Source organism: Chiroxiphia lanceolata, chromosome 1 (genome assembly GCF_009829145.1).
Source record: "Chiroxiphia lanceolata isolate bChiLan1 chromosome 1, bChiLan1.pri, whole genome shotgun sequence".
NCBI lineage: Eukaryota > Metazoa > Chordata > Aves > Passeriformes > Pipridae > Chiroxiphia > Chiroxiphia lanceolata.
Window position 1 is genome coordinate 151,352,371 of NC_045637.1, and position 23,627 is coordinate 151,375,997.

A 23,627-nucleotide genomic window follows, 5' to 3' on the forward strand; every position below is an offset into this window, starting at 1 on the left:
GATTCATTAAGCATTTCAAGTGCATCACACAATGCGTGAGAAGCCTGTGCTCCTGGATCTGACACAAGAGGGAACTGAAAAATGTCTTCGTTATTATTATTTTATGAAAGCACTTCTTCCTTTCCAGAATTAAGTTTGCTTACTGAGGAGGAAAAGGAGGGGGTAAAAAGAAACCCTAAGAGGTATTAAAAACGACACAACACACACACCACCCCCTCAGTACTATTTCCTACAACGCTGAGTAGTCAAGATATTGTTCAAGGAAGGCTGAAAGTGTCATCAGGTCACTTAAGCAATCTGCACTGATGAAAACATGCTGGTAAAATTTGCCAGTGTTTTTCCTAATTTTTCCTCCAAACCAAATATTACTTGTAATTAAACAAGTCAAAACTACACTGAAAGCCTTCTTTGCACTGGCAAATTTTAAAAAAGTTTATTTACGCAGTTTTGTAAGTAAACACACATTGCCCAACCTGCAATTTCTAGTTTATAAATACAGAGCAGTTTTGACTGGGAACAAAACATGAACTGCAGTCACCTGCTGGAGGTGGCAAGGGGAGAACAGCCCTGCCCACACAGTGGACTGGGATGCACTCTCATTAACCCAAATGGGGGATGTGTGCCCTGGCCAGGCACCATGCCAGACATTTATCCACAAAAATAAGGACAGCCAAGAGAATTTGTTGCCACACAGTAAGATTGCTGTGTTCATTGTGACTGAAAGGTTGGAGGGGCAGAGAGTGCATCAACTTCGAAAAAATAGGGAATACAATGAGGTTTGTGAGTTTGTTGGGGTTTTTTTAAAATTTATTTTGGTGTCACCCGTTCTTACCTTTTTTCAGGGTCTTTTTGTAGGCACGATGAAATCATTTTCCTAAATGATTTCCCATACTTCTTCAGCATCTCCTTATCTTGCACACCAGTTTCCAAAGATGGGGGATCATTTTGTAGTGTCAGCATTAAAACCTGAAAGAATTATGTCTATTGGCAATGAGATTTTTCTTGGCCTTTGTTAGAGACAGATCTTGGGAAAAATGTATTTTTAGATAAGCATTTTCATCAAGCATCTGAGTCCACCAGGATGTGTTAACAATTTCAGTTATTCTTTCCCATTCCATCTCCTGGCCCACAGGGTAGCCCGTGGTCCAAACACAAGGTTGGGATGTGATTTCAGGCCTGTTTAGTGTGATTAAAGGTGCAAGCAGAGCAGAACATCTACCAGCTTTCCTCCTTTGAGATGAGCAGTTGTGCAAGGCATTTGAATCAGTATACATCCCTGCAGGTATTTCTTAGCTAGAAATCAAATTAATGTAAAGGCAGAAAGGCAACTTAAAAAAATACAAAGGTTTACTTCCATGTACCAGTGCAACAGCAGGTGAAGACATTTCTCACATAAGCACCCATCAAGCCAAACTGATTATTTCCTTCACATCACTTAGATATTCTGAAGGAAAGGAAGAAAATTACTCATTTCCATTTCCACTTGTCACCTACATACAGATGAATATCTATTTTTAGAAAAGGAAGCAGCACGTAGCATATTTAAATAGCTTTCAACAGCTATATTGCTTAGGGCAGCAAAAGCCCATCAATCTAGCTGGAATTATACAGTCCATGACAGAATTCCCTGCTTTTTTCAGCACTCCTTGGAGGGTCACTTAATGCATGGGTAATTTTGCTACATAACAAAATTAATCTGCAGTGCAGTACGATTACATTCAATAAGTAAAAGAGAGAAGTCTTCTTTGAAGGCTGCACAACTGGAACCCAAACCTAACAGAATTAGGGACTCAATTTTATCTACCATATACAGCACATGATACTAAATAGGTGATGTTGGTATTCAAAGCTTCATCCCAGGCATTCAAACCACAATAAACAGAAGTACAACTTGCAGAAGCTGCTGAAAAATGCTACCAATAATCACAGCACAAAAGGAAATATTAATGAAAGCAGCAACAGCTAAACCAGCAACACATTTTCCTCAACTTCTCCCTGCTCTGCCACAGTCTGTAGGAACTTTAATGGCATTTCTGAACCACTCAGCTACACTCAACAGTCCCTACGTGGACATGACAAGTCTTAAAATTAATTTTATAAGAGTTAAAGCTGTGCAAAGTCCTGGCATTTAAAGGATATGTCTGTTCTGAGTTGGGAGTTACTGGATTTCCAAATGCTATTGTAATTGTGGGGTGGGAGGGGATTCACCCAGGTCCTGAAGAGGTGACCCACAACTCATACAGCACTCCAGCAGGCAGGACTTGGAAAAGGAAAGTTTGTCCCATGGTATCATTGAATGATTTGGGTTGGAAGGGACTTAATTCCAATCCCCCTGCCGTGGGCAGGGACACCTTCCACTAGCCCAGGTTGCTTCAAGCTTCATCCAACCTGGCCTTGAACACTTCCAAGGATGTGGCATCCACAGTTCCTCTGGGCAACCTGTTCCAGTGCCTCATCACCCTCACAGGGAAGAATTTCTTCCTCACATCTCATCTAAATCTTTCCTCTTTTAGTTTAAAGCTGTTCCCCCTTGTCCTATCACTATCTGTCCATGTAAAAGTCCCTCTCCCAATACCAAAAACAGAGGGACTTGGCACCCATAGGCTTCATATCCCAGGTAATTACTCTAACCATAAGCTATGGGGGTATCAAAAGGGGTCTCCACCCCCTCGTGTTTGATCCAAGGGAGCATTCCTCCCAATAAGAGAAGCAAAGTGGCCTTCAAGAGGGTGGGCCAAAGGGGCTTAAAGTTTTGTGATTGAGACAAGGCTTCATCAGACATCACAAAGAAGATAAGGAAAAAGATCTTAAAGCTCAGTAGAAGGACAGTATGCTTCAGAACTCAACTGGTGGGTGTCAGCCCTTAACTTTAAGAGGTACCCTCCCCCTGAAAGGGCAGCATGTTGGAAGTAACTTCTCGTTCCAGAGTTAGAAAATAGGGAAAGTTAGCCAAACTATAAGATGCTCTGAAGTTCAAGGTATTTGACAAAGATTTTTGAAGTGTCAGCAAAAAGCATTTCCTTCACTTCAACCTTAATGAAACACCAGTGTTGCCAATACCACACCATTTCACGCCGATGTGGTACTTTGCACTGCACGACAAGACTGTGTCAGCGTTAAACAAAATTAGAAATTCTTCTGGATAACTGGGAACATGAGAGGTATCAAGAGAATTTCTGAGAGGTGTCAAGAAGGATTATCAGTGCAGGAAAAAGAATGGCTCGCCATCCCAGTGTCACTGGATGCCAGATAACACATTCTGGATCATTATTTATAGCCATAAAAACATCTGCTGCCTTCAGAGGTTCCAGGATTAAAACACACAGCACTTTCCTCAATAATGGTGAGACTCAGGATCTAAGTAAAAGCTGTGCAGTTTCAGGCAATGCTGATTAAGTGGCATATTTTTAAAAGGTGACTTCAGATAAATCCAAGAACATCATGATCCACAGGTGCAAGTTGAGAGGACAAACTCTTCTATACAACATGCCAGCCGAATTCTTGGAAACACCCACAGAACACACTGATGCTTTATCTTGCTCAAGTATTTGGAGACCTGCTCACCTTCATCGGGGGGTATTTATGGTAAGGAGCTGCCCCTGTAGCCAGCTCGATAGCAGTGATCCCAAAGCTCCAGATGTCTGCCTTGAAATCATATCCTCTGACCTGAAAAATACGAAGAGGATGTTAGCCTGTGCCTCTTATTGTCCTGCATTACAATCCCTTTCACCCTTTCCTTCCATTCCCCTCAAATTTGGAGAGACCAGCACTACAGAGATGGAAGGAAGGCTTTCTCCCTCCTCTCCCTCAGCTTCTTGTACCTCGAGGAGCTGTTTTAGAAGTGGCAGTCTGAGGAAAATCGTGGTTGTGCACTGTACAACTAAGACAGCTCTGCTGTAAACCTCTACATGTGCAGAACATAAAGGGGCACTGGGTTAAACCAGGCTCTGACTTCTACACAAAGACACAGAGAGTCATTAAACAGCATAATGAAACTCTCATAGTTAATAGATAGGCTGTTACCCCTTGGGACACACGGCTCACTACACTTTTAGTCAACCGCTTAATCAATCTGACTGCAAACATGCTCCATCCTGGAACTTCAGGACACACCAGCTCAGTAAAAGCCCCCTGCTCCTGCCTGCAGACTAATATTTCCCTCCACTAATTAACAGTAGCTTCTGCACTTGACATTAAACACAGGCTTGTTCAGGAAAATTTATAGCATTTACTTCCCCTCCTGCACAGGAAAAAATATTTCATATGCCAAAGCAGTTACTTCCTCATTATTATTAGGTAATATTTTGGCACTTGCTTTCTCCGCTGCAGGGGAGAGACATTATGTACTAACTTCAAGAGCAGCCATGAAAATCAAAGCATTTTGGTTGCTCAGGATGGTTTGTATTCCTTCTCATTAGACTATGGAAAAAGGAGAACTGAATCAGAGCAAAGCTAACAGGGACATTGTGCTCAGCTAACCTAACAAGCTTAAGAAAGACACTCAATGTGAGGAAACCAAACGACATCCCCCAAACTACCTTTAGGATAATCTTTAATTTTGGCTAACAAACAAAAAACCCTCCTGCACTATTTGTCATGTAATACTATAGCTGAACTGAAACTTATTATAGCAACACAAATTTATATCTTGCAGTAATGCCTTCAACGCTGTAAGCATCATTTTCACGAGGCTTAAATGTCTGAAATGTTTCTTGCAGTGCCTCAGTTTATGAGTGCCATGACTTTGAACAGGTTTCAAGTCAGTTAACTAAACAAGCACAGATATGTAGTACAATTTAAAAGAGCACAGGGCAAGAAGAAATATGCTGTAAGGGTGGGTTTTTTCCCCCCTCACATTATTTTTAGGTTTTAAGAATAACTTTGGGACATTTCTTAGCTCTGTTTTTCAGTTAATCTTACAGCACATCAATACACTGTACAAAACCCCATTCCCCAACGGGATTTTAACTGTGTGTGGGGTTTTGAATTATTTCACATAATCCTGCTTGCAAGTGAAAACTATTAAGTTAAAAACTGTCTACAGCAGTTCATCTTGACATCTGTCCAACACATGACTCACTACCCTGCAGTCAGTTTATATCAACAACATCTATTTTTCTCATCAATTTTTTTTTTTGCCATAAATCTGTGAAGTGAACATACATTAAAAGACAACGCTGGGCCATCACATATTAACATGGTAAAGGAAATTAATGATGCTGAAGCAAACCAGGTGCAATTGGGCTGATAATATCTACATATCTAAGGCCAAGCTACAGCAACCCCTTTGTCCCTTTTCCCGGTTGGATCTAGTGGCTCAGGGTGACACCTGCTGGAAGGCACCAAGATGATCTAATGGTCACTGAAGGATTTCACATCAGCATCCAAAATACTGCTTTAACATCTGATATTTGCATCCAGTCAGATGTGCACAGCCTTGATGGAGGTATTGCACTCCCTAGACAACCTGTCTCCTTTGGAAACATATCTGTGGGGGACCACCCCTCACTTTGACACTGAAACCTTTATTTCCCCTTTATACCTCGCTCCTTGGGATTTTTATCCCATTTTGTCCTGAGGATTTCAGCTGAAAAGAGGTTGGAGTAGCACCAGTAGTGCTGCAGCACCACAGGACACAACTGACAGAATATCAAGGGACAACTCTGATCTGGCTTTGGAATCACCAAATACTCTATTTTTATTTATTTTTAAATCAACATTAAATTAAAAAATCCAGAAGAATATGACAGTGAAGCAGTTCAGAATCAAATTTGTAAAGACAGATCTTGACTTGGGAAATGTGTCTTTCTTCTGCAGTGTTAGAGTTACACTCTGAGGATGTTGCAGCAGTGCTGTAATGCACTGGCCCCTCAGTGCCACCATGGGGAGCCACTGGAAAGGTCAAACACTGAAAAAGCCTTTAATCAATAATACATTTAAGCTACTCCAAAGTTATCTCCATTCCTCAAGAAGTTTTAGATATAGGAAAGGATGCATTAAAGTGCTACCACGGTTTTACCTTCACTTCATTTTATAGATATACAGGGGGATCTTGTTCAAGTTCCTCTTAAGCTTCAGAATATTTTATTGTGAACAACAGCAAGGAGAAAAGTAACAAGGTGGGATTACTTTAATAAAACAATGTTTTCCCAAAATATTTTTTTTTTTAAAAAATGTGGAAGAAAAAATGGAAAAACATTTATAGTCTGTTATAATTCTGCTGAGCACACCTGTCAAAAACCCTGAGTCCAGCCCTCTGTCAAACTGATTTTAAGGGAATACGGGATAGTTTTCAGAATGCCCACGGCACTGAACGTCAATGCCATCAACAGCTACTGCAAATGCCCTATCAGGACTGAGAGGTAATTTTGTTTGTGGATCTTGCTCAGAAATGGGCAATGATATTTTACAGTAAACAGAGTTTCCAGGTGGCCTTCATCAGAAGTAACACAGACAATGCTTCTGAAGTTTAGTCTAGAAGCAGCAGAGGACAACAAGTGACACATCTCCACCCAAGGGGAAGAACTACTACATCTTTTAGTGAGCCAAAAGAGCAGTGGAGGAAGGGGGAAATGCAAGCATTCCTCAGCTTTTACAGTCTGGATACTCACAAGCCAAGAGAAGCTAAATACCTGAATAAAGTCAACCGCATGTTATTTTCCTGTAATAACTCCCCACTTTGACACGTCCCAATTAACTATCCTAAACTGATGTTTGCAAATGCAGAAGAGCATGTTACTGAGCTGTGAATGTGCATATTTACCACATGTGAAACTATTTATATTCTACCTCATATTTATGCAAGAGGGAGGGGCAGGTTAATCTTCTTTATGCAACAGCTGAGCTGTCTCAATCTCACCTTAAGCAGGAGCCTGAAGAGAAGCAATTGGGCAAAAATCTACTGAACACTTAGTATTCCACAGTACAAGCCTGTCTGCAACAGGCAAACTGAAGAAAATCCTATGGTTTTAGGAAAACCTTACAGGATGCCAAATTATCATCTTAGTTTGAAGCAAATATAGCCATTGCTGATAACAGGGGATTCCAGGTGCAGATCAGCTCAGAGGACAGTAGGAAAAACAATTCACCTGCTCCATAACTTCTGGTGCCATCCAGCAAGGCGTGCCCACAAAAGTTTTCCTGACTTTATTCCTGGTAATGTCACCACCAGTGGCCAGAAACGCGCTAACGCCAAAGTCTGAAAAGAAAACAAAAGCAGAATTTAATAAGAATTTATTAAGAACACATCCCGAGCAAACTGAAGGGCTGTCCCCTCTTTCCCCTCATATTCCCAGCCACCTATTAAGTACCAGACCATGCAGTCACGCATGAGGAGTTTCCTAATAAAGGAAGAATGATCAACAGTTCGCAAAGAGTGCTGGTACATGAACTGCCATTCAGCAGTTCGCCATTCAGCTCCTGGGGACAGCAGAGCTTTCAGCCCTGGCCGGCAGAGAGGAAAATTCCACTTTCCATTACAGCCCACTGGCCACATTAGAGCCTGCCTGTGCTCCCCCAGCAGACCTGCTGCTGTACAGACCTGCCCCTGCCAGCCACAGTTTATTTAATCTGCATACATTCATAATGAGAGCTGACCCTCCATGAGCATCCTGGTAACATTCCCAGCAAGGAAGGTGGGTGAATAAAAAGTTACTCGATAACATGTAACTGTCCTAACTGCACCCTGCAGATGAGGTATCAGTTCCTTATTCTTGATGATTTATTACCAGAACATGTTTTCCTTGATAATTTCCCATGGCCCAAATGCTCCTTTAACAGGAGCTTGAACAGTTCCTGGTGACACAGCAGCATTAATTCACATGCCCCCCAACCAGCCCAACCAGCTCAGGGAAGCCTCACAGACAGGTATTCACACCCTGCACAGCATCACCCCCACCTGGAACATCTTTCACAAGCTGAAAGATGCTCAAGGATGCCCTTTGCACTCACTGGTAATTTTATTTCTTAAGGTAAATCACTCTTATGTGAAAACTATGCTGTCAAAGGTAACCGTGATGTCTTATGCAATTAAGAATTAAATGGAAAAAGGATCTGTTACCAGCAGCAGCAGTGTGCAGGGATAGCTATGGGATACAGTATGTTTGTTGTGAGAAGAGCACTACAAAAGATTTGGCAATCAAGTCATTCAGAAGAGGATGGCACTTGAGAAAAAAAAAAATCATGTGATGGGGAAATTGTAAACACAGAACTATGTAAGTATTTCTTCCCAGTTTTCTCCAAACTACACTGCTTATGTATTACTGAATTATAGGCCTGCAATGGGCCACTCTCCATAACTCAACTTTTTTTTTTTAAACACACTACAAGCAATCAAAATCTTAAATGCCAATTTTAAGACTGATGAAAGGCTTGGAGTGCAAGTCTCTGAAATTCCAGGGCTATTTCACATAAAACCAGAACATTATTGACAACAACTGGTTTGAAAATTCTTGAAACTCTGGTGACAGTTAACTGCAAATGCAAAAGCCTTTCCCTCTGTGGCCAGAGGAGCCACAGTTACTCCATGGCTTAAGGATGTTATACTGAGGCAACAACTGCAACAAAAGATTCCCCTTCACAATTTGCAAGGAATGGTGTCCCTGTGAGGACAGTCCCAGGCTTCCCTCCGCATCACACCAGCAGTGCAACGAGTCCCTTCTCATTAGACTTTCAATATTTGAGAAACATCACTGAAATCATGACTCAGAAAGCTTCCAGCTCACTTCAGTTAGAGACTTCCAAGGACAGGGACTTAGTGCTCACTGAAGTTACTACACATGGATAACTGCAAGGTGACATTGCAGGAAGTTTCACAGCAATCACAGGGCTAAAACCAGCACTAGCCAAGGTCTATCATATCATTAGGATTCAGCTTTAGAGATGTGCTGTCCAGTTCTCTTCCCTGTTCCCAGAGGCATCTTGGCCTCCTTCTAACCTTGAAGTTTTAGAACTCTTAGATGGATCCCTGTCCCATCAGCACTACAACCCTTATTTTTCTGGAAACACACTTTTTGCAACACTGATTTTGCTTTGAGATCTGCCATGTGAGCATCAACCATCCTTGCTTTTCTCAGAAACTGAAGGAGCTTCCTGAAAGATTCAAAGTTATTTGCCTCTTACTGCTCATTACAGGAAGTCTTGCAAGATCTATTGTTCTAAACACAAGAGCAATTAGAAGTTCTTTTAAATAAGATAATACCAACAGAAACTTGTCCAAGTGCCATCAGTATTTTATTGTGATGTGCTGTATTTGAACTTGCATGTATTATCTTACCTCAAGTTTCCATGCAGTCATTTTGAGGGGAAAGGAAATGCTATTCAAAGCAAAAGCATTCCAAGCAGTAAAAACACAAGTCCTTTAAACAATATTCACCACATCTCACATCAAACATGGGTTTATAAATTCCAGATGGAAACTGGGCCCCAACATCTGCCATCTGAGGTCAGCAAAAAGCTTAAATGGAATTAAAGTTTATTTCATTACATGGTTGATTTATTCAATGTTTTCCCAATCAATTTCCCTCATTTCCAGTGGGCTAAAACAGGCTCAACCAGCCTTTGCTACTCTGCTGTAAGGAATGACTTTAAGACCATCTTCTCAAATGTCACCTTACTAACTTTATCCAAGCCCCAGCTACTAAGAATGTGCCTGCTCCCAAGAAATATCTATAAAGCAATAAAATACAATCCTAACCACAAGTTGAGGTTCAGTTCTTACTTCTGAGCAGTTGGTACAATTCTGAGTCTCCATTCTCGAACAGAAACAGGTTATTTCAAGTGAATTTAACTCTAGAAAATGGGAAAAACCACGAAATTCAAGATAGCTCAGAAGTGTTTACATTTGTACTCTTCCTTGGCAGCTCATAGTTTATTGGCTCACTATGGTGACAACTGGAAAGGACTGAATCACCAGAAACAGGGAGGAATTGGAAACGCTTGGACCTGGCTTGCAATACCAGTAACCACCACTGCTGGGGATCTGCCGACTGTCAGATACTCTAAAGGAGCCCAAATACTGCAGACTTCCAGCAGCCTGTTGGCAAATAAGTCTCCAGGATGTCTGGATGAAAGCGGTAGGATCTTTTTTTTTTTAATCGTTTTTCTGAAGCAGTGTAGGAAATATTCATCTGCTGGAGCTGTGTCAGTGATACAAACCAAAGACTTCTTAAAAAAAGAGAAAAACATATCTCTCTCTCTATATATATATCTATATTTATATATATATATATATATATATATCTCCAGACTCTCTTATCACAGTAAAATCAGTCCAGGATGGGAATGTCAATTCTGCTGATGCAGACTTTGCAAAAAATATGACAAATTTTGTCTTTTCCAGTAGAAACATCACATGTTTCAAACCACATACCCAACAGGACATCCTGCAGTGGCAACGAAGCTGCAGACCAGTGTTTGAAAAGCATGGCATTAGGAAAAAATTCCTGCTATTAAGGTATCCAAGTTATCAAACTTGAAAACTATCCTGGCCACTCAAGAAATATAAAAGCTGAAAGGAAACACTCCATCTGAACAACTCACCAATGCAAGAATGCTGTGGCAGGACCACATCACAATGTGCATTACCACAGGAAGATACATTTCTATCATATTATGCATTGTTTTACCCAAATCTAGAAGTCAGCTTTTAAAATAATCTCTCCTTGGCCATCTCACATTGTAACATTACCTTAATCCTAAAAAGCTACTGCATGTAGCTGCCTGCAAGATACATAGAAGGGAAAGATAGGAAGAACGTGCACTAAAAAGCTTGCTGATATCAGAAGGGCTTCTACAGAGTCTGGTGGGTTTGGATCAGACCCTAAAGCAGTTCCCAACTTCAATAGGGGCTGAAAAACTGAATAATCCAATCTTGACTTCAAACCACTCGGAGTTGTTTTTAAACAAAAAGTATTTCAGAAGACAGCACTAAGTGTTTTTGTCACCAGTCACTTTCCTTCTTGTTCAGCTGTTCTCCATCAGAAAATATCTACAGTTGTAGTTAAGTGTTTTCCTGCAAACCTTACAGCTTTTAGAGCACTGAAGATGAACAAACCTGGCAGGAAGAGGACGAAGGCCGTGGCAAACAGCAATTTTGTGCTGAGAAAGCAGTAGGTGATCGGACACCAGAGAAAAGGAAGGTTAGTGGAGAACAAAAATCAAAAGCTTCTTTCAAGTTTATATGGATGTACAGTGGTATTGGATCTGTGAATACACACTTGTTCTCCTACTGCATAAAGTAACTTCAGGATGACAAAGTCCAGGCTGGGTGAATCCACCCATTGCCCTTGGAAAAGTGGTTTCAACAACAAAACAGCGCAACATCTCTTCAGGAAACACAGACAGTACAAGTGACACAGAGAAAAAGTTACTTCACATCATGCTGCTGCAGGAGAGGCACTAAAACTCTCCACTACCCACAGAAAAATACCTCTGGCCCTTTTTTGAAAGGGAGAAGCAGGTCCCTATACAGCAGGAGTCATGATACAACACCGGTTGCAATCGACACTTCCCTCCCAAGTCAGATTTGCACCTTGCCCCTTCTTAGAGCCACTTAATCTCCCAAAGTTAGAGTTTCCTAAGGGAAAGTGGGGAATGACACTGCCTGCACCATAGCTCGATGTTTATGTAGAGCGCTATTTTAGTACAATGAATTAAGAGCAGTCAGGAACACAGCGAACCGGTGACAAGCTGGCATGGATTTGTGGAAAGTTACACAAATTCAGTTACACAAGTTTTGCCTGGCCTTAACTATCCCCATTTTATAAATAGATAAAGCGAGAGGGGTTGGGCAATTTGCCCAGGATCAATTAGCAAGTCCTGAACAACTTTGTGAAATCTCAATCTACTTCAACCGCTTGGCAGCGCGGCCATCCCGGGCCATGCCAGGCACTCCGGGCACCTCTCGGATTGCGCGTTAATAATTCCCTGGTTTCAAATCCTGAAGATACTCTGCAACCAAAAAATCCCACCCATGGAGGGATGTGCGCTCTCAGCCCTCAGTAGGCTCTTCTATCATCACATTCAGTCACAGAGGGATGGGCAACAGCAATATTTAATACCCCAGTGGACAAAATCAAGTTAAAGAAAGATTTATTCTGTATTCCAACTCAGTAGGATGCTGATATTGTGCCGTGGTTGGAGTGTGGCTCACACTGAGCAAGTCTTGTGCACCCTGGGAGAGTTTCCCCTCAATCTCTCCCATCCCTTTCCCATCAAGATGCTCACTTCATTTCACAATAATTTATAGGGCCTGCAAAGTTAAGTAAACTGACAAATGCTAAGTCTTGCTTACTGTGAGAAGTCATCTCCTGGTTTATGCCGCAATATTGGTGCTGATGCAGTTTATGTTGACAAGAGTGCTTTTTACCCATACAGCTTTTAGACTCCAGGGAGCCAATAAATGCCAGGGCAAAGAGGTTTTATGCCCTGATTAAAAGAAATAACTGCCATGGAGAGGCTGGAACACAAAAGAACGTGGCTATCTCAATTTACATTGCAACCACAGCCCAGAACAACGGTATCTGGGAAAGAGTCCTGCTCTCTCCAGAAGACAGATTAATTCAATGTGCAGGAAAACACTTCAAACTGAGAAAGCGACACTGAATTGTAACAGGCTCCGAAAACCTGATGCCAAGCCACCAGCCCAAGCCAGTGCCCTTGGAAAAAAAAATAAAGTGTTAAGATAGAAGCAAACTGCCTCAGTTTAGTTCTCGCTGTCAGCTCGGTCTGTTAAAGACAATTTTCTCCTTGGTTCAGTGGATGCACATTTTGAAAGCAAAAGGAGCTACAGAGTTAAAAATAGAGCCATGAGTAAAAATACCAAGTCCCAAGACTTGGGGAGGAGTTTCAACCTGGGAATTTGTGCAGGCCATTAGAGGAATTTTTAGAAATCCCACTCCCAGCAAATGCCCCCGAGTTCACAGATTTCTCCTCCACCCCTTCACCTGCTCCCACAGCAGCTTTCACACCGGATGCACAACCACCAATTCAGAGTTACAAACAGAACCTGAGAAATGTCTGACACACTTTCATCAATTTGCTTTTTCTGTTCGGCCTTAACAGAATTGCATAGCCCAAATTAACAAAGGAGGTTTTAATTTTCACTAGTTAGAACTGTAGAATCCTGCAGCAAAATTACTGCCATGAATTCTACACAGTGAAAGTTTCCCATAATTAAATTCACTGATACATTGTGGAAGTACATCCCAGCAGTGAGGTTTCCTCCATTACAGGGATGAGTATTTTTTTCCAAACCTTGAAAGCACTTCTTTTCCTCAAAGGATTTCCAGTTTGAGATATACACTCCTTATTTACATTTAAGAATTACATTTCTTCTGAGACAAGAAGCAGGAATTGTGTCAAGCAGTAGGAAACACACAGGAACACAAGGTTGCAAAGGCCAAACATTGAATAAGACCTTCTTAACAACTGTTCACAGGCAGTGTGGCTTGAGGAATGGCAAGAGGGAAAGGAGTCATTATAAAAGAATGGAAGTCATTCTTCCCTGCTACATTATTTAAATTTTTCATGTACACCAAACCAGCTCCTAGCAGGGAGGTGCCCCATTCACTCTGACCCTCAGGCTTCATTCCACAGCTGATCCATCTTTTGGGTTTTTCCTTCTGGTGTAACTTTCCAGTGAAACTTAAACATGTTTGTTTCATGGGAACGCAGTGATGTCATCTAGCTCAGAACTGAAGCACTCAATCAACAGAATTATTCATAATATGTATTAATATTATTATCAAAGGCGAGTGCTTTGATCTCGTTGAAACAAATCTCATTTTATTGGGATTGGTTTGCTTCCAGCATTTTTTCCTCCCCAAAGAATTTGCTAGAAATTTTGCTATTTCATCCTGGGTCAGGAGGAAAGGAAGCTTAAGTGTCAGAAATTCCCACAGAAACGAAACCTCGTGTTATGACCAGGTCAGGCTCTTCTCTATTATTCATTAATTTATTTTCGTTTCTTTCAAGTCATCAGCTGCCTCCACAGAAACGAAAGTGCTTCCTGCCACCGGGTGAACTCGCTGACCTTGGTTGAGTTTAGTGGCCCTGCTGTGGCTGATGAAAAGTCACAGAGCCTCACTGGACCTTCTGCATGTTCAAAGGAAGAGTCTGTAAAGAGGGAACTTTGCACATCTCACAATGCTGCTTTCACAGGATAGGCTGAGAGGTGGATTTCATCACTTAAATGTTGCACATACAAACCACAAGTAGTTCAGTCTAGGGGAGCATGTACAAATTACAGACAAAATAAATCCTCTGGAATTCATACAGTTAAGATCAGTCAACCTTAAAGTTACTTATCAACTAAAAATTATTCAGCAGAAAAAAGCACAAACAGGTACCTATTACCAGTGAGACTTAATATAAAAAAGCCAAGCCCTGGCACCCTTGTGGAAGAGAAACACAAGCAGCTTTCTCTAGGCTGGCAGAAATACTCAGAATAACAGCTATTTGCAGCCTCTCCCAAAACAGAATCTAAAGCTCCATGCAAGTACAAATCCAAAAAGTTATATCTTGGTCCTATTATGGAAAAAAATCTAGGATTTTATTGTAAAAAGTTTCCTCCTTTGAGCATTTTAGAAGCCACTCCCTACCTTCCATCAGCTGCCACACAGATTAATTATTTACACCTCATTAGAAATATAACAGCAGGCATTAAGGGCACTGGGAGACTTAAAAAGAAAAACAAAGCAACTTCAGGTTTTAAACAGAAATAGGTGTCATGTTCTGTAAAAGGGATTATTGTCCTCTGCAGAGAGGGGAGAGCTACCTATAAAAACCGCATTGCAACTTGTTCTGCTTCCTGGTGGATAATCCACAGCTTTCATTCCAAGATGCAAAGCCAGGCATAGATATTCCGAAGGAATAAAAAATGCAACAGGCACTTCCCCCTGACACAACAGTCACTGCCCTGTCCCTTAACCCCCAGCACACTGGCTTGACCCACTGCTGTGCCTCCACCAGCAGGACAGGGAACTAAAGAGACCTTATCACCCACAGATACGTCTCTTCCCAATTAAATATGGGACTGAAAATGTTAAACATTTACAAGGATGTTTGCCAAGATGGCAGGACCAGGCACAAGCTCTGCCCTCCAGCTAGAAGTGGCACACGGACTGGAAAAGCACTGCGAGATCCACAGAAAGAATGGAGTCCTGAGAGAAAGGACAGTTGGAGAAGAATTGTATTCAGTAGAGGAAAACAGTACCCTGGGAAGAGGAGGAAAAACAAATATCACAGGCTTTAAATGTACTCTCCAACAATCTTGTCTTACTTAATAGCCTGCAATACTAATAATCACAAAATCACAGCCTAGTTCGGGTTGGAAGGGACATTTAAATGTCACCTAATCCACCCCCCTGCAGCAAGCAGGGACACCTTCAACCAGAACTGGCTGCTCAGAGCCCCATCCAACCTGGCCTTGAATGTTTCCAAGGATAGGGTGTAATTCTTGGTCTCTGGAAAGAAGAGTGAAGTCTGTAGGAACATGTATGAAAGAAAAGGCACACCCCTTTTCCACAGACACACTGTCCACCCACACCAAGGACTGTTTCCAACACACCTGTGTTGCTGCAGCTCATGACAGCACTGACTACAACATATAACTCCAGGTAGATCTGTATTAGCTAAAGAAACCATCTTTACAATTTTCCCTATTCTATTCCTAAGCTTGCATGACTGCTCCCAAGACTTCCAGCTCACTCCAGGTTGGGCTGGGTCAGGGCAGCCAGTTAAATACCCCTCTACCACCCAATTCAACTGGAGCAGACCAGGGAACATCCACATGAGCAGTTTGATCAGCAGTTCTTTCCATAAGGCAAAGTTGTAAGGGACCTTTACTATCAGATATACCCATTTCCTTCTGATAAATCAATCCACCCTTTGCCACAGTCCTTTGGAAAACCACCTTACACACTGACGATAAATCAGTGAGGTCTGTGCACTCCACTTCCAAGCCTATAAATCTGCTGAGTTAAAAATCTGAGTAGCTTATGCCAAGAATTTTATCTGATCTATTGATTCTGAGCACTTGACAGTCAAATGATTTATTCCTGTTTATTGTCATTGTTCCAAATAAGAGCATTTTAAGATAACAAGATGTAGTAAATTCTGGTTCAGTTTCTTGTTTTGGTTTGTGGTTTGTTTATTGTTGGGGGTTTTGGTGTTGTTGGTTTTGTTTGTTTGTTTTAAGAACTGTGGGGCTTTTTGAGGTTAACAATTTTTTATAAATTTCTCCTTGATCATTAAATAATTTCTTTGGATATGCAGTTATGGCTAAAGTTTACTCAAAGCTACCAGGAAAGTTACCTGCAATTTGCACTGAGCCATCTTCTCCAAGAAGAATATTTCCTGCTTTCACATCCCTGCAGAAAGATAAAGCAACAATAAGTGGAAGCCATTAAATATTTCCTTCAACCAACAAAAATACACAAAACAGTTATTATTTCTTATATTTTGTTTCTTGCGTTAGCACCTCCTGCCTCTAATCATGCAGAAATAGTAGGGGCTTAACATCAATTGTAACTTCAGAGACAGACACTAAGTAGTATTTGTATGATTTATAGCTAGTAGCATTTCAGGTACTGTGTACAGAAAAAAAAATAAAATTACAACTTAGCAGAAGGCACCCTTAAAAATTCAAGGAAAGTGGTTTGTCCCAGGTTTTCAAACTTAGCTAAAAATGCGAAAACAGAACTTAGCACTGATCTGATCCTCATGCATCCCTTCAGCAGGAGCAACTTCAAGAGACAATGAGTTGATCTCCTGCTGAATGCACCATGTTCTCCCCCCATCCTCATGTCTTGCTCCTCTCCTGCCCTGGAGGAGTTCACATGCTGCCACAGGAAATCAGTTTAGCCCCACACACTGGTGAAAATACAGACAAAAGAAAAACCTTTGCTCGTGGCTTAATGAACAGAACCTCAATACCAACGGTCAGGTGAGCAGAGCTGGTACAAGAGAGATGGTGAGAATGGGAAAGTGGGGTCACTCAACTGTCCTGTGAAGCCTCAGCTTTAGTGAAAAGTCTCCTTGAATTTTTTTTTACCAGAGTCAATGAACAGACAAGAACATCCAGCATGTGCTGTGAAAGTTTTGTACTGCCCTCTTCCTAGACAAAAAAAGCTCTAAGCTTTTAGGTTTACAGCAACACTTCTCCATCTTTGAGGGAATGCTACATTCACTCCAAACACTTTGAAGTTTTCCAGTTTGTTTTCATGGGCTGCTCCCCCCACCAAGCCAAAAGAAGCACCTTTATAGTTGACATTTGGGGTCACCAGCACTGCTGCTAAACCTGTGCTGCCCAGGAACCCACACAGACCCGGAGCGAAAAGAGGAAAACAACACCAAAACAAGCAAATTTTCCCTCCACTGCCTTTGACAAATATTCCAAATCATTTCACATAGAGAAAAAAGTCAAAAGCTATTTTTTCTCTCCTCCCTTGTGCATCATGAGAACAGAACTGGCTTGATGGTCTGGCCAAAAAGGCCCGGTCAGGCCCTGGAAATCAGCTCCTTCCTGGCTTTGCTCTTCTCAAGAGGAGGCTGGGCCACTGCCAGTTCCAGGCCAGGATAATTTTAAACACATCCTCTCCAGCATGAGCATTTATCACACTCTTCCCAATACCCAGTCTAGGATATTGGCATGGCAAAGCTTTCCCCCAGCATATAGTGGAACAAAACAGACCATAAGACAGTCCCACTGAAGATGAACACCAAACTGCAGCTGACAGCACCTTGACCCTTCAATCAAGTATTCCAAGTCCTGCCAAATGTACACCTTCTGCTAGCAGCTGGATAGATCTATATGGAAGCTCTGAAGTTATATGACATGACAGAATTGAGGAGCTGACTTTCCCTCCAAGGAGCATTATTTTGTTCTCTTCCTGCAATTAACGGCTGCAGCAATTGGAGACCAGACAGCATCAGCACCGCACTGGATGGAGACTCTTAAAGAGACGAAGGCCCTAAGGGGATTAAATACCCAATTAAGCATGTTGCTATGCTCCCCCCTTAGCATCCTCTGGCAAAATCCAATACAACTGGAGCTGTAGAGCTAATTGCTGTGAGAGATCCAAACCTGACTGACCCCTGCACTCCCACAAAGCGTTCACAGTCCGTAACAGGAAGGAATGGAAAAGCTCCCTGCCAATAGTTAGGCAGATGATGCCTCTGGGATCCAACAACATGAGTATGTGGAGACACTGGAGTGAAGTGCCCAAGTCTGCTGTTTCCTAGGTAAGGAACTGGCTCGCACGGTGTGAAATGTGCTTGGCACAGGCACAGCCATCTCCAGGAATCCCCCTGTGCACCAGCACTAATTCAGAGGGAACACAGGGTGCTCAGGAAACTCTCCAACCCTACTGGAAATGTTGATCTGCAGCTGATTCTCCTGCAACAGCCAGGATGCACAAGGCCCTTTCAGAGCTGCCTGCCAGTTCCAGGTTATAGGGAAAGGAATAGGATGCACTGAGGTTGCCCACTGAAGTTATAATTTCTCTTACTGGAGAGAGTAATTTCCTCTTCCATCTGTACTCCAGGGCAGCCCAGGATGCTGGAGCATTTCCCCAGTAAGCTGGGCCATGCGGTATTTTAGGGCCTTTCCATACCTCCCCTCTGGCACAACAGCATGTGTGGCTCACTCAGCCCCCGGAGCAGACCATACTCAGCTGTGAAGGAAGTGCCAGGGAAGTTTTTAGGCAAAACTAAGGATGAAGCAAAAAAAAAAAAAATCAATCTGGCTTCACTGGTGTAGCAACAGTGGCCAGAAAATAGGACACATTCAATACCACCAAACCATCCCACCACAACAGAGCAAGCTGGACAGGCTTAGAATGCAAAAAGTAGTGAAACAAGCACTCAGATTGCATCCCATAGGAAAAAAGCACCAAAGTACTCCAGTCCCTTAACCTCCCCCACCAATGCAGAGGCTTGTTTTCTTTTTAACTTCAGCTTGGATTAATTAAAATTTACATATTTTCTTGTTGGAAACAAAAGTTGGTAAATATGATGCTTAAAGCTGGTTCAAGAAATTAAAACAAGTCATTGCCACAATTCCAAATCGAGGAGGCCGAAACTGCCACTGCCAAATACCCAAGTCAAGCTGCAGAATTAAATCACCACTTCATGCGGCATTTCCTCACAGTGACCAGCCCTCTGCAAAGGCCATTACTCACCCCAGCCTGGTGCACTCCACCCTGGAGCAGCAAAACTGATGGGGCACCTAGATGTTTGGAGACACCAACTCCATTTTGGAGTTACTGTACGACAGAGGCAACTTCCAGCTTTCCCATTCCTCACCCCAGTCTATACATAACACCATAACACTGGCAGAGCACAACCCCCTTTCCTTAGCATATACTGGTGCACTGGCAGTGTCTTCAAAGTAGGTTCTCCTCTAAAATCATCTTTAAGATTAATTAATTGCATTTAAAGCAACTGGGCAGGGGAGAGAGGGTAAGTGCTTTCCTGTTTATTCTCCTCAGGAGATGCTTATAAACTCGCACACTGAATGGTGAGAAGTTTGTTACTCCAGGATATAGTTATTGCCAAGTATAACAATTTGAAGGTACTTCCTATTAATGTGGTAATGACCGTATCCTGGGCTGATACACTGGGAATAAATGGTGTGCCTCTGGCACAATTACTACATCGGAAACAGGAAGCAGCTTTAGGCTTTAGCATAAACAGTAATTATACCAAGTTTTAAATGCAGTTACAGAAGGATGGAGTAAACTTTCTTGTTGGTAGCTTAACAAATGCTACAGTAGTTCTGGACATTCCCGCTCTGTAACTGTCACCTTCCCTTCTTCTAAAGTCTTCAGAAGCCCTTCCACAAAATAACAATTATGCTTTTATTTACCTTGTTCTTCACAACCTGAGTGGGAAGAGGGGTTTGGACTTGCTCCAGTGCAAAGCTGGATTCTCCACATCAGCCTTGAGAGGTTTTGCAGCAGGGCAGAAATCCCTCCTCATCTGCATCCCAAACTGGTTTAGCTTCCCACTAATGTACCAGTTACATCACATGAATGCCTTCAGGGTGGGGTTGGGCCATAGGCATCATGTGCTGTATAACCAAATCTGACCCCAACAACAAAATTATAACCATGCTTCCAGCTACAGGAGGTTTGAGAGCACAGGAAGGCAATGAGATGATGGTCCCCAGTTTTGAGTGCTGTGTTCCCACATCCTCCACAAATTATTTTTTAGTAAGGCGGGGGGGGGGGGAACTACAGGAACTGTATCCTGATGGTTTGTTCCCACTATAAAAAGCCTACATAAGTACTTGAAATTCTGCTTAATGATCAGATCTGCCCTCATCCATAGCCCTCAATCCTTGGCACCAACATACAGTGCTTGCTAAGGATGCTTCGTTAAGGCCACAATACAAGGGACTTGAGCAAAGAGTGGCATCCCAGGAGCTCTGCAGGCCAGTACTGGGAAGAAAACTATCCCAGGAAAGGGGAAATAGAGATAAGCCCTGTTTACTCTGCCTATGCTTCCAGCCTGCTGGCATGTGCCTTTAGGATGTAAAGCTGGATGTCAGCACAGCAGTGAGTCATCTGCCCATTAGATGCAATTTACATCAACTGCAACAATAAAATTTCATGGACTGAGCTCCACAGTGCATAATTTGGCATGAGGAAGGAGTGGTTGGCCCTGCCAAGTTTCATTTAAAAAAAGAGAAGGTGCAAGATGCAACAATTACTATTTTCTGTTAATGGTAATGAAGAACTCAAAATATTTATGCTGAATGCTACCAGTTGCTGGAGCTGATGTTGTTCTGAGTCATGCAGAAAATGCTTCCTGGACAATATCTCTACATACAGTTAAATATGAAGCAATCTGTGACATTATACCAAATGAGCACTATACTCTCTCTACCATGAAACATTCCTCTCCCTTCAATGATACGCTGTTACCTGTATCACCTCTTCCCTTTGCCTTATAAGCCAAGATATAAAAAGCTGGTGACATGCAAGTGCTTTACCATTTAGAGCTGCCAAATGTAAACTAGGCTTGGAGTGTGCAGGCAGATCAGTATTTTTACACCCTCAAATGTCAGTAAGTTCAGTACAACACAGGAGAAGGCATTCAAGACAACACTGGAAGTGCTGTACACATTAACACGCCCCTGCTCCTGCTCAGGAAAGCTGTGTGCACTAATATTTTCATGTGACAGAGTTGAGCTTTAAGTCCCAAACTCTTGTGTGAGGTGCAATTGCTGTCTATTACTGCGCTGTACTTAACTGCAGAGCCGGCCTCAGGAACATCTCCCAAAGCTTGAAGGTTTTCCAGTGGCAGAGAGCTGGCAGAGCAGCTTCCATACTCCTCTCCAGCCTCCCTGCTGAGCCAGGCATAAGCAGAGGGAGGAGAGGGCCAAGTCCACAGCTTGCTTCATCCCTGCTCATCCACAGCCCTCTCAGCAGGCCCTCGTGGCCACTGGCAGCCGGGCCCCGCGGCAGCAGCCAGGCTGCCATAAATTACAGCGGGGGACCAGCCCAGGGACACGCTTTATTGCTCAGGATCAGGGAAGCACAGCGACTGCTGCTTCCCTCCTCTCTGAGCTGCTCTGTCAGCTGCTGGGCTGTGCTCAAAGACCAGGGCCTCAGTGCAGGAACTCAATGCCAGCAGCACAAGGCAACTCATGATTTACCCGAGGGCTCAAATGAGACAGGCATTTTTAAAGGCACGACTTCACGGGGGCTACAAAGGTAGGAACACTTAAAAGCTTTTTAACTGTCATTTTAACGGCTGGGGAAAGTTAGATGAATAATCCAATGTAACCAGGAATTAAAAAGGTTCTTTTTGTGTTTTCAAGCAGTGTGAAGCAAGGCTTTGGCAGGTAGAAGTGACTGTTTGCAAAGCCACAGTCTGTCACAGTCATGTGTAGACAAAGCCCAATGGAAAGGACTGTCAGCATCCACCAAAACGAGCTGTAAGAGTACATCAAGTACTTGTTTTCTCTGTGCCCTACCCTTAAGATCCAGGTAGATCACTCTGAGTGTAATGAAGAGACCTCTTGGGAGAGATAACTCCATCCTGTGCCTTGGCATAGGCAAACAGAAACCCCAGTGAGGGCTATATGAGAAATTAATCTCCCATTGCACTTTATTGTAGTTACATCATAAAACACCTTTCAAGAGGCTGCATGATACACTTTCTTGGTACAATCCCTCTTGATTTTTTGCCTGTCAATGCTGCTTTAAGTAGAGGGTTTGGGGCCCAAGAAACCACAACGTGAATCGGATTTCTTTTTAGGTTAAGTTGCTGTGTCAGTTCAGACAAGGGACGACTCACTAAGGAAAGCTGCAGGAGATCTGCCTGAAATTCACTGTCATCCTCCTTGACTGAACAGCTCCAGGGGCTGGGAAGATGCTGAGGCAGTACAGAATGAGTTGCAGACCTTGGGCTAACCCATTGTGAGTCTCTGTTATGAAGTGTCACATCCCTCACTGTGTCCCTGTCTGTCACTGTTATCGCAGAGTCTGCAACTTCCCTTTATCTCAGCAAATTACGCTCAACTTACAATTTTCACTTCTGTGCCAACTCTGCCTTTGATGTTTTCGCACTCTCTTTAATTCCTTCTCTTCCCACGTGGTTACAACCCAACGAGGGTTAAAGGGTGGTGCAGTTCAAGGACAGATCCTGTCTGCCTTGGACTCCACCACCCATCCCTCACCAAGCCAGCCCAGCATCAGTGCTCAAGTAACTTCACCTGCACATCACTGTGGGGAAGTTGCTCCAGGTGATTCAAAACCTTAAAAAACAGTTTTCAGACAGATCAGCTCCTTAAGCTAGAAAATAAAGTGCTACAAACACTGGATTTAGCCCTGCCTCCCAACATGGATATGATCTAATCATACCAACCTTCACGGCCCCTCTTCTTCCTCCAGCAAAAGACTCTGTTGTTTCACACGTTCACCCCAATGCATGTCACTGCTGTAACAGCAGCTCATGACAAGGAGGATTTGCCAATCAACCAGGGCTTCTGACACCCTTCAGCAGTCAATGCAAGACAGAAGCTATATCTCTTAACTTCACACACCACTTTTAAAGTTTCCCTGAGTCTGTCAGAACTTCAGGGTTTTTTCTATTGTATAAGGAAAGGACCCTGCCCAGCAGGCTTTAAAATCAAGTTTTCATACTGCTGAACAGCAGCTAAAAATGTACCAGTATTTCTTCCACAAATTCATCTATTCAGCCCTTCCATTTCCTGATCCTACTTCCTAAGGACTGCAGTGGGGACAAGGCACAAAGACCCTTTAACAGCTGCAGCATGAAAAGCAACACACACATCGCAAGCTGTGGAGTCACAAGGTCTATTCCTACCCCTGGAGGCCCAGATATTTTTGGGACACCCTGGCTTAGTCATTGGTAACAGAGGAAAACAGTCAAGTTATAACGTGGTCTTGTTTCAATATTTCACGTCAAATGATTTAACGTGCAAAGAGGCAGGTTTGCTCCGCGTGGCAGTACCAGTGATGCACGTCACCATGCTGCAGCACCTCCTGCGTGTTGTAACATGTTCCTAGGGTCCTCAGAAATAGGAATTTCCCAGAAATTACCACATGTAGATCACCCCAGTTTGAGTACAAGATGCATCAGGTAGCAGAAGAAAT

General features: G+C 42.7%; 1 protein-coding gene across 2 annotated transcripts in view; it reads right to left on the minus strand.

Annotated features, from left to right (window-relative positions):
* OXSR1 (oxidative stress responsive kinase 1) overlaps window positions 1–23,627 on the minus strand; it is a 97,483-nt gene that overhangs the window by 25,497 nt on the left and 48,359 nt on the right. For both annotated transcript variants that reach the window (XM_032695647.1, XM_032695652.1), the window contains exons 5-8: window positions 16,315–16,370; window positions 7,089–7,198; window positions 3,565–3,666; window positions 833–966 (exon numbers count right to left, since the gene is read on the minus strand). In XM_032695647.1, coding sequence (XP_032551538.1) covers window positions 833–966; window positions 3,565–3,666; window positions 7,089–7,198; window positions 16,315–16,370 — 402 coding nt within the window. The remainder of the gene's footprint in view (window positions 1–832; window positions 967–3,564; window positions 3,667–7,088; window positions 7,199–16,314; window positions 16,371–23,627) is intronic.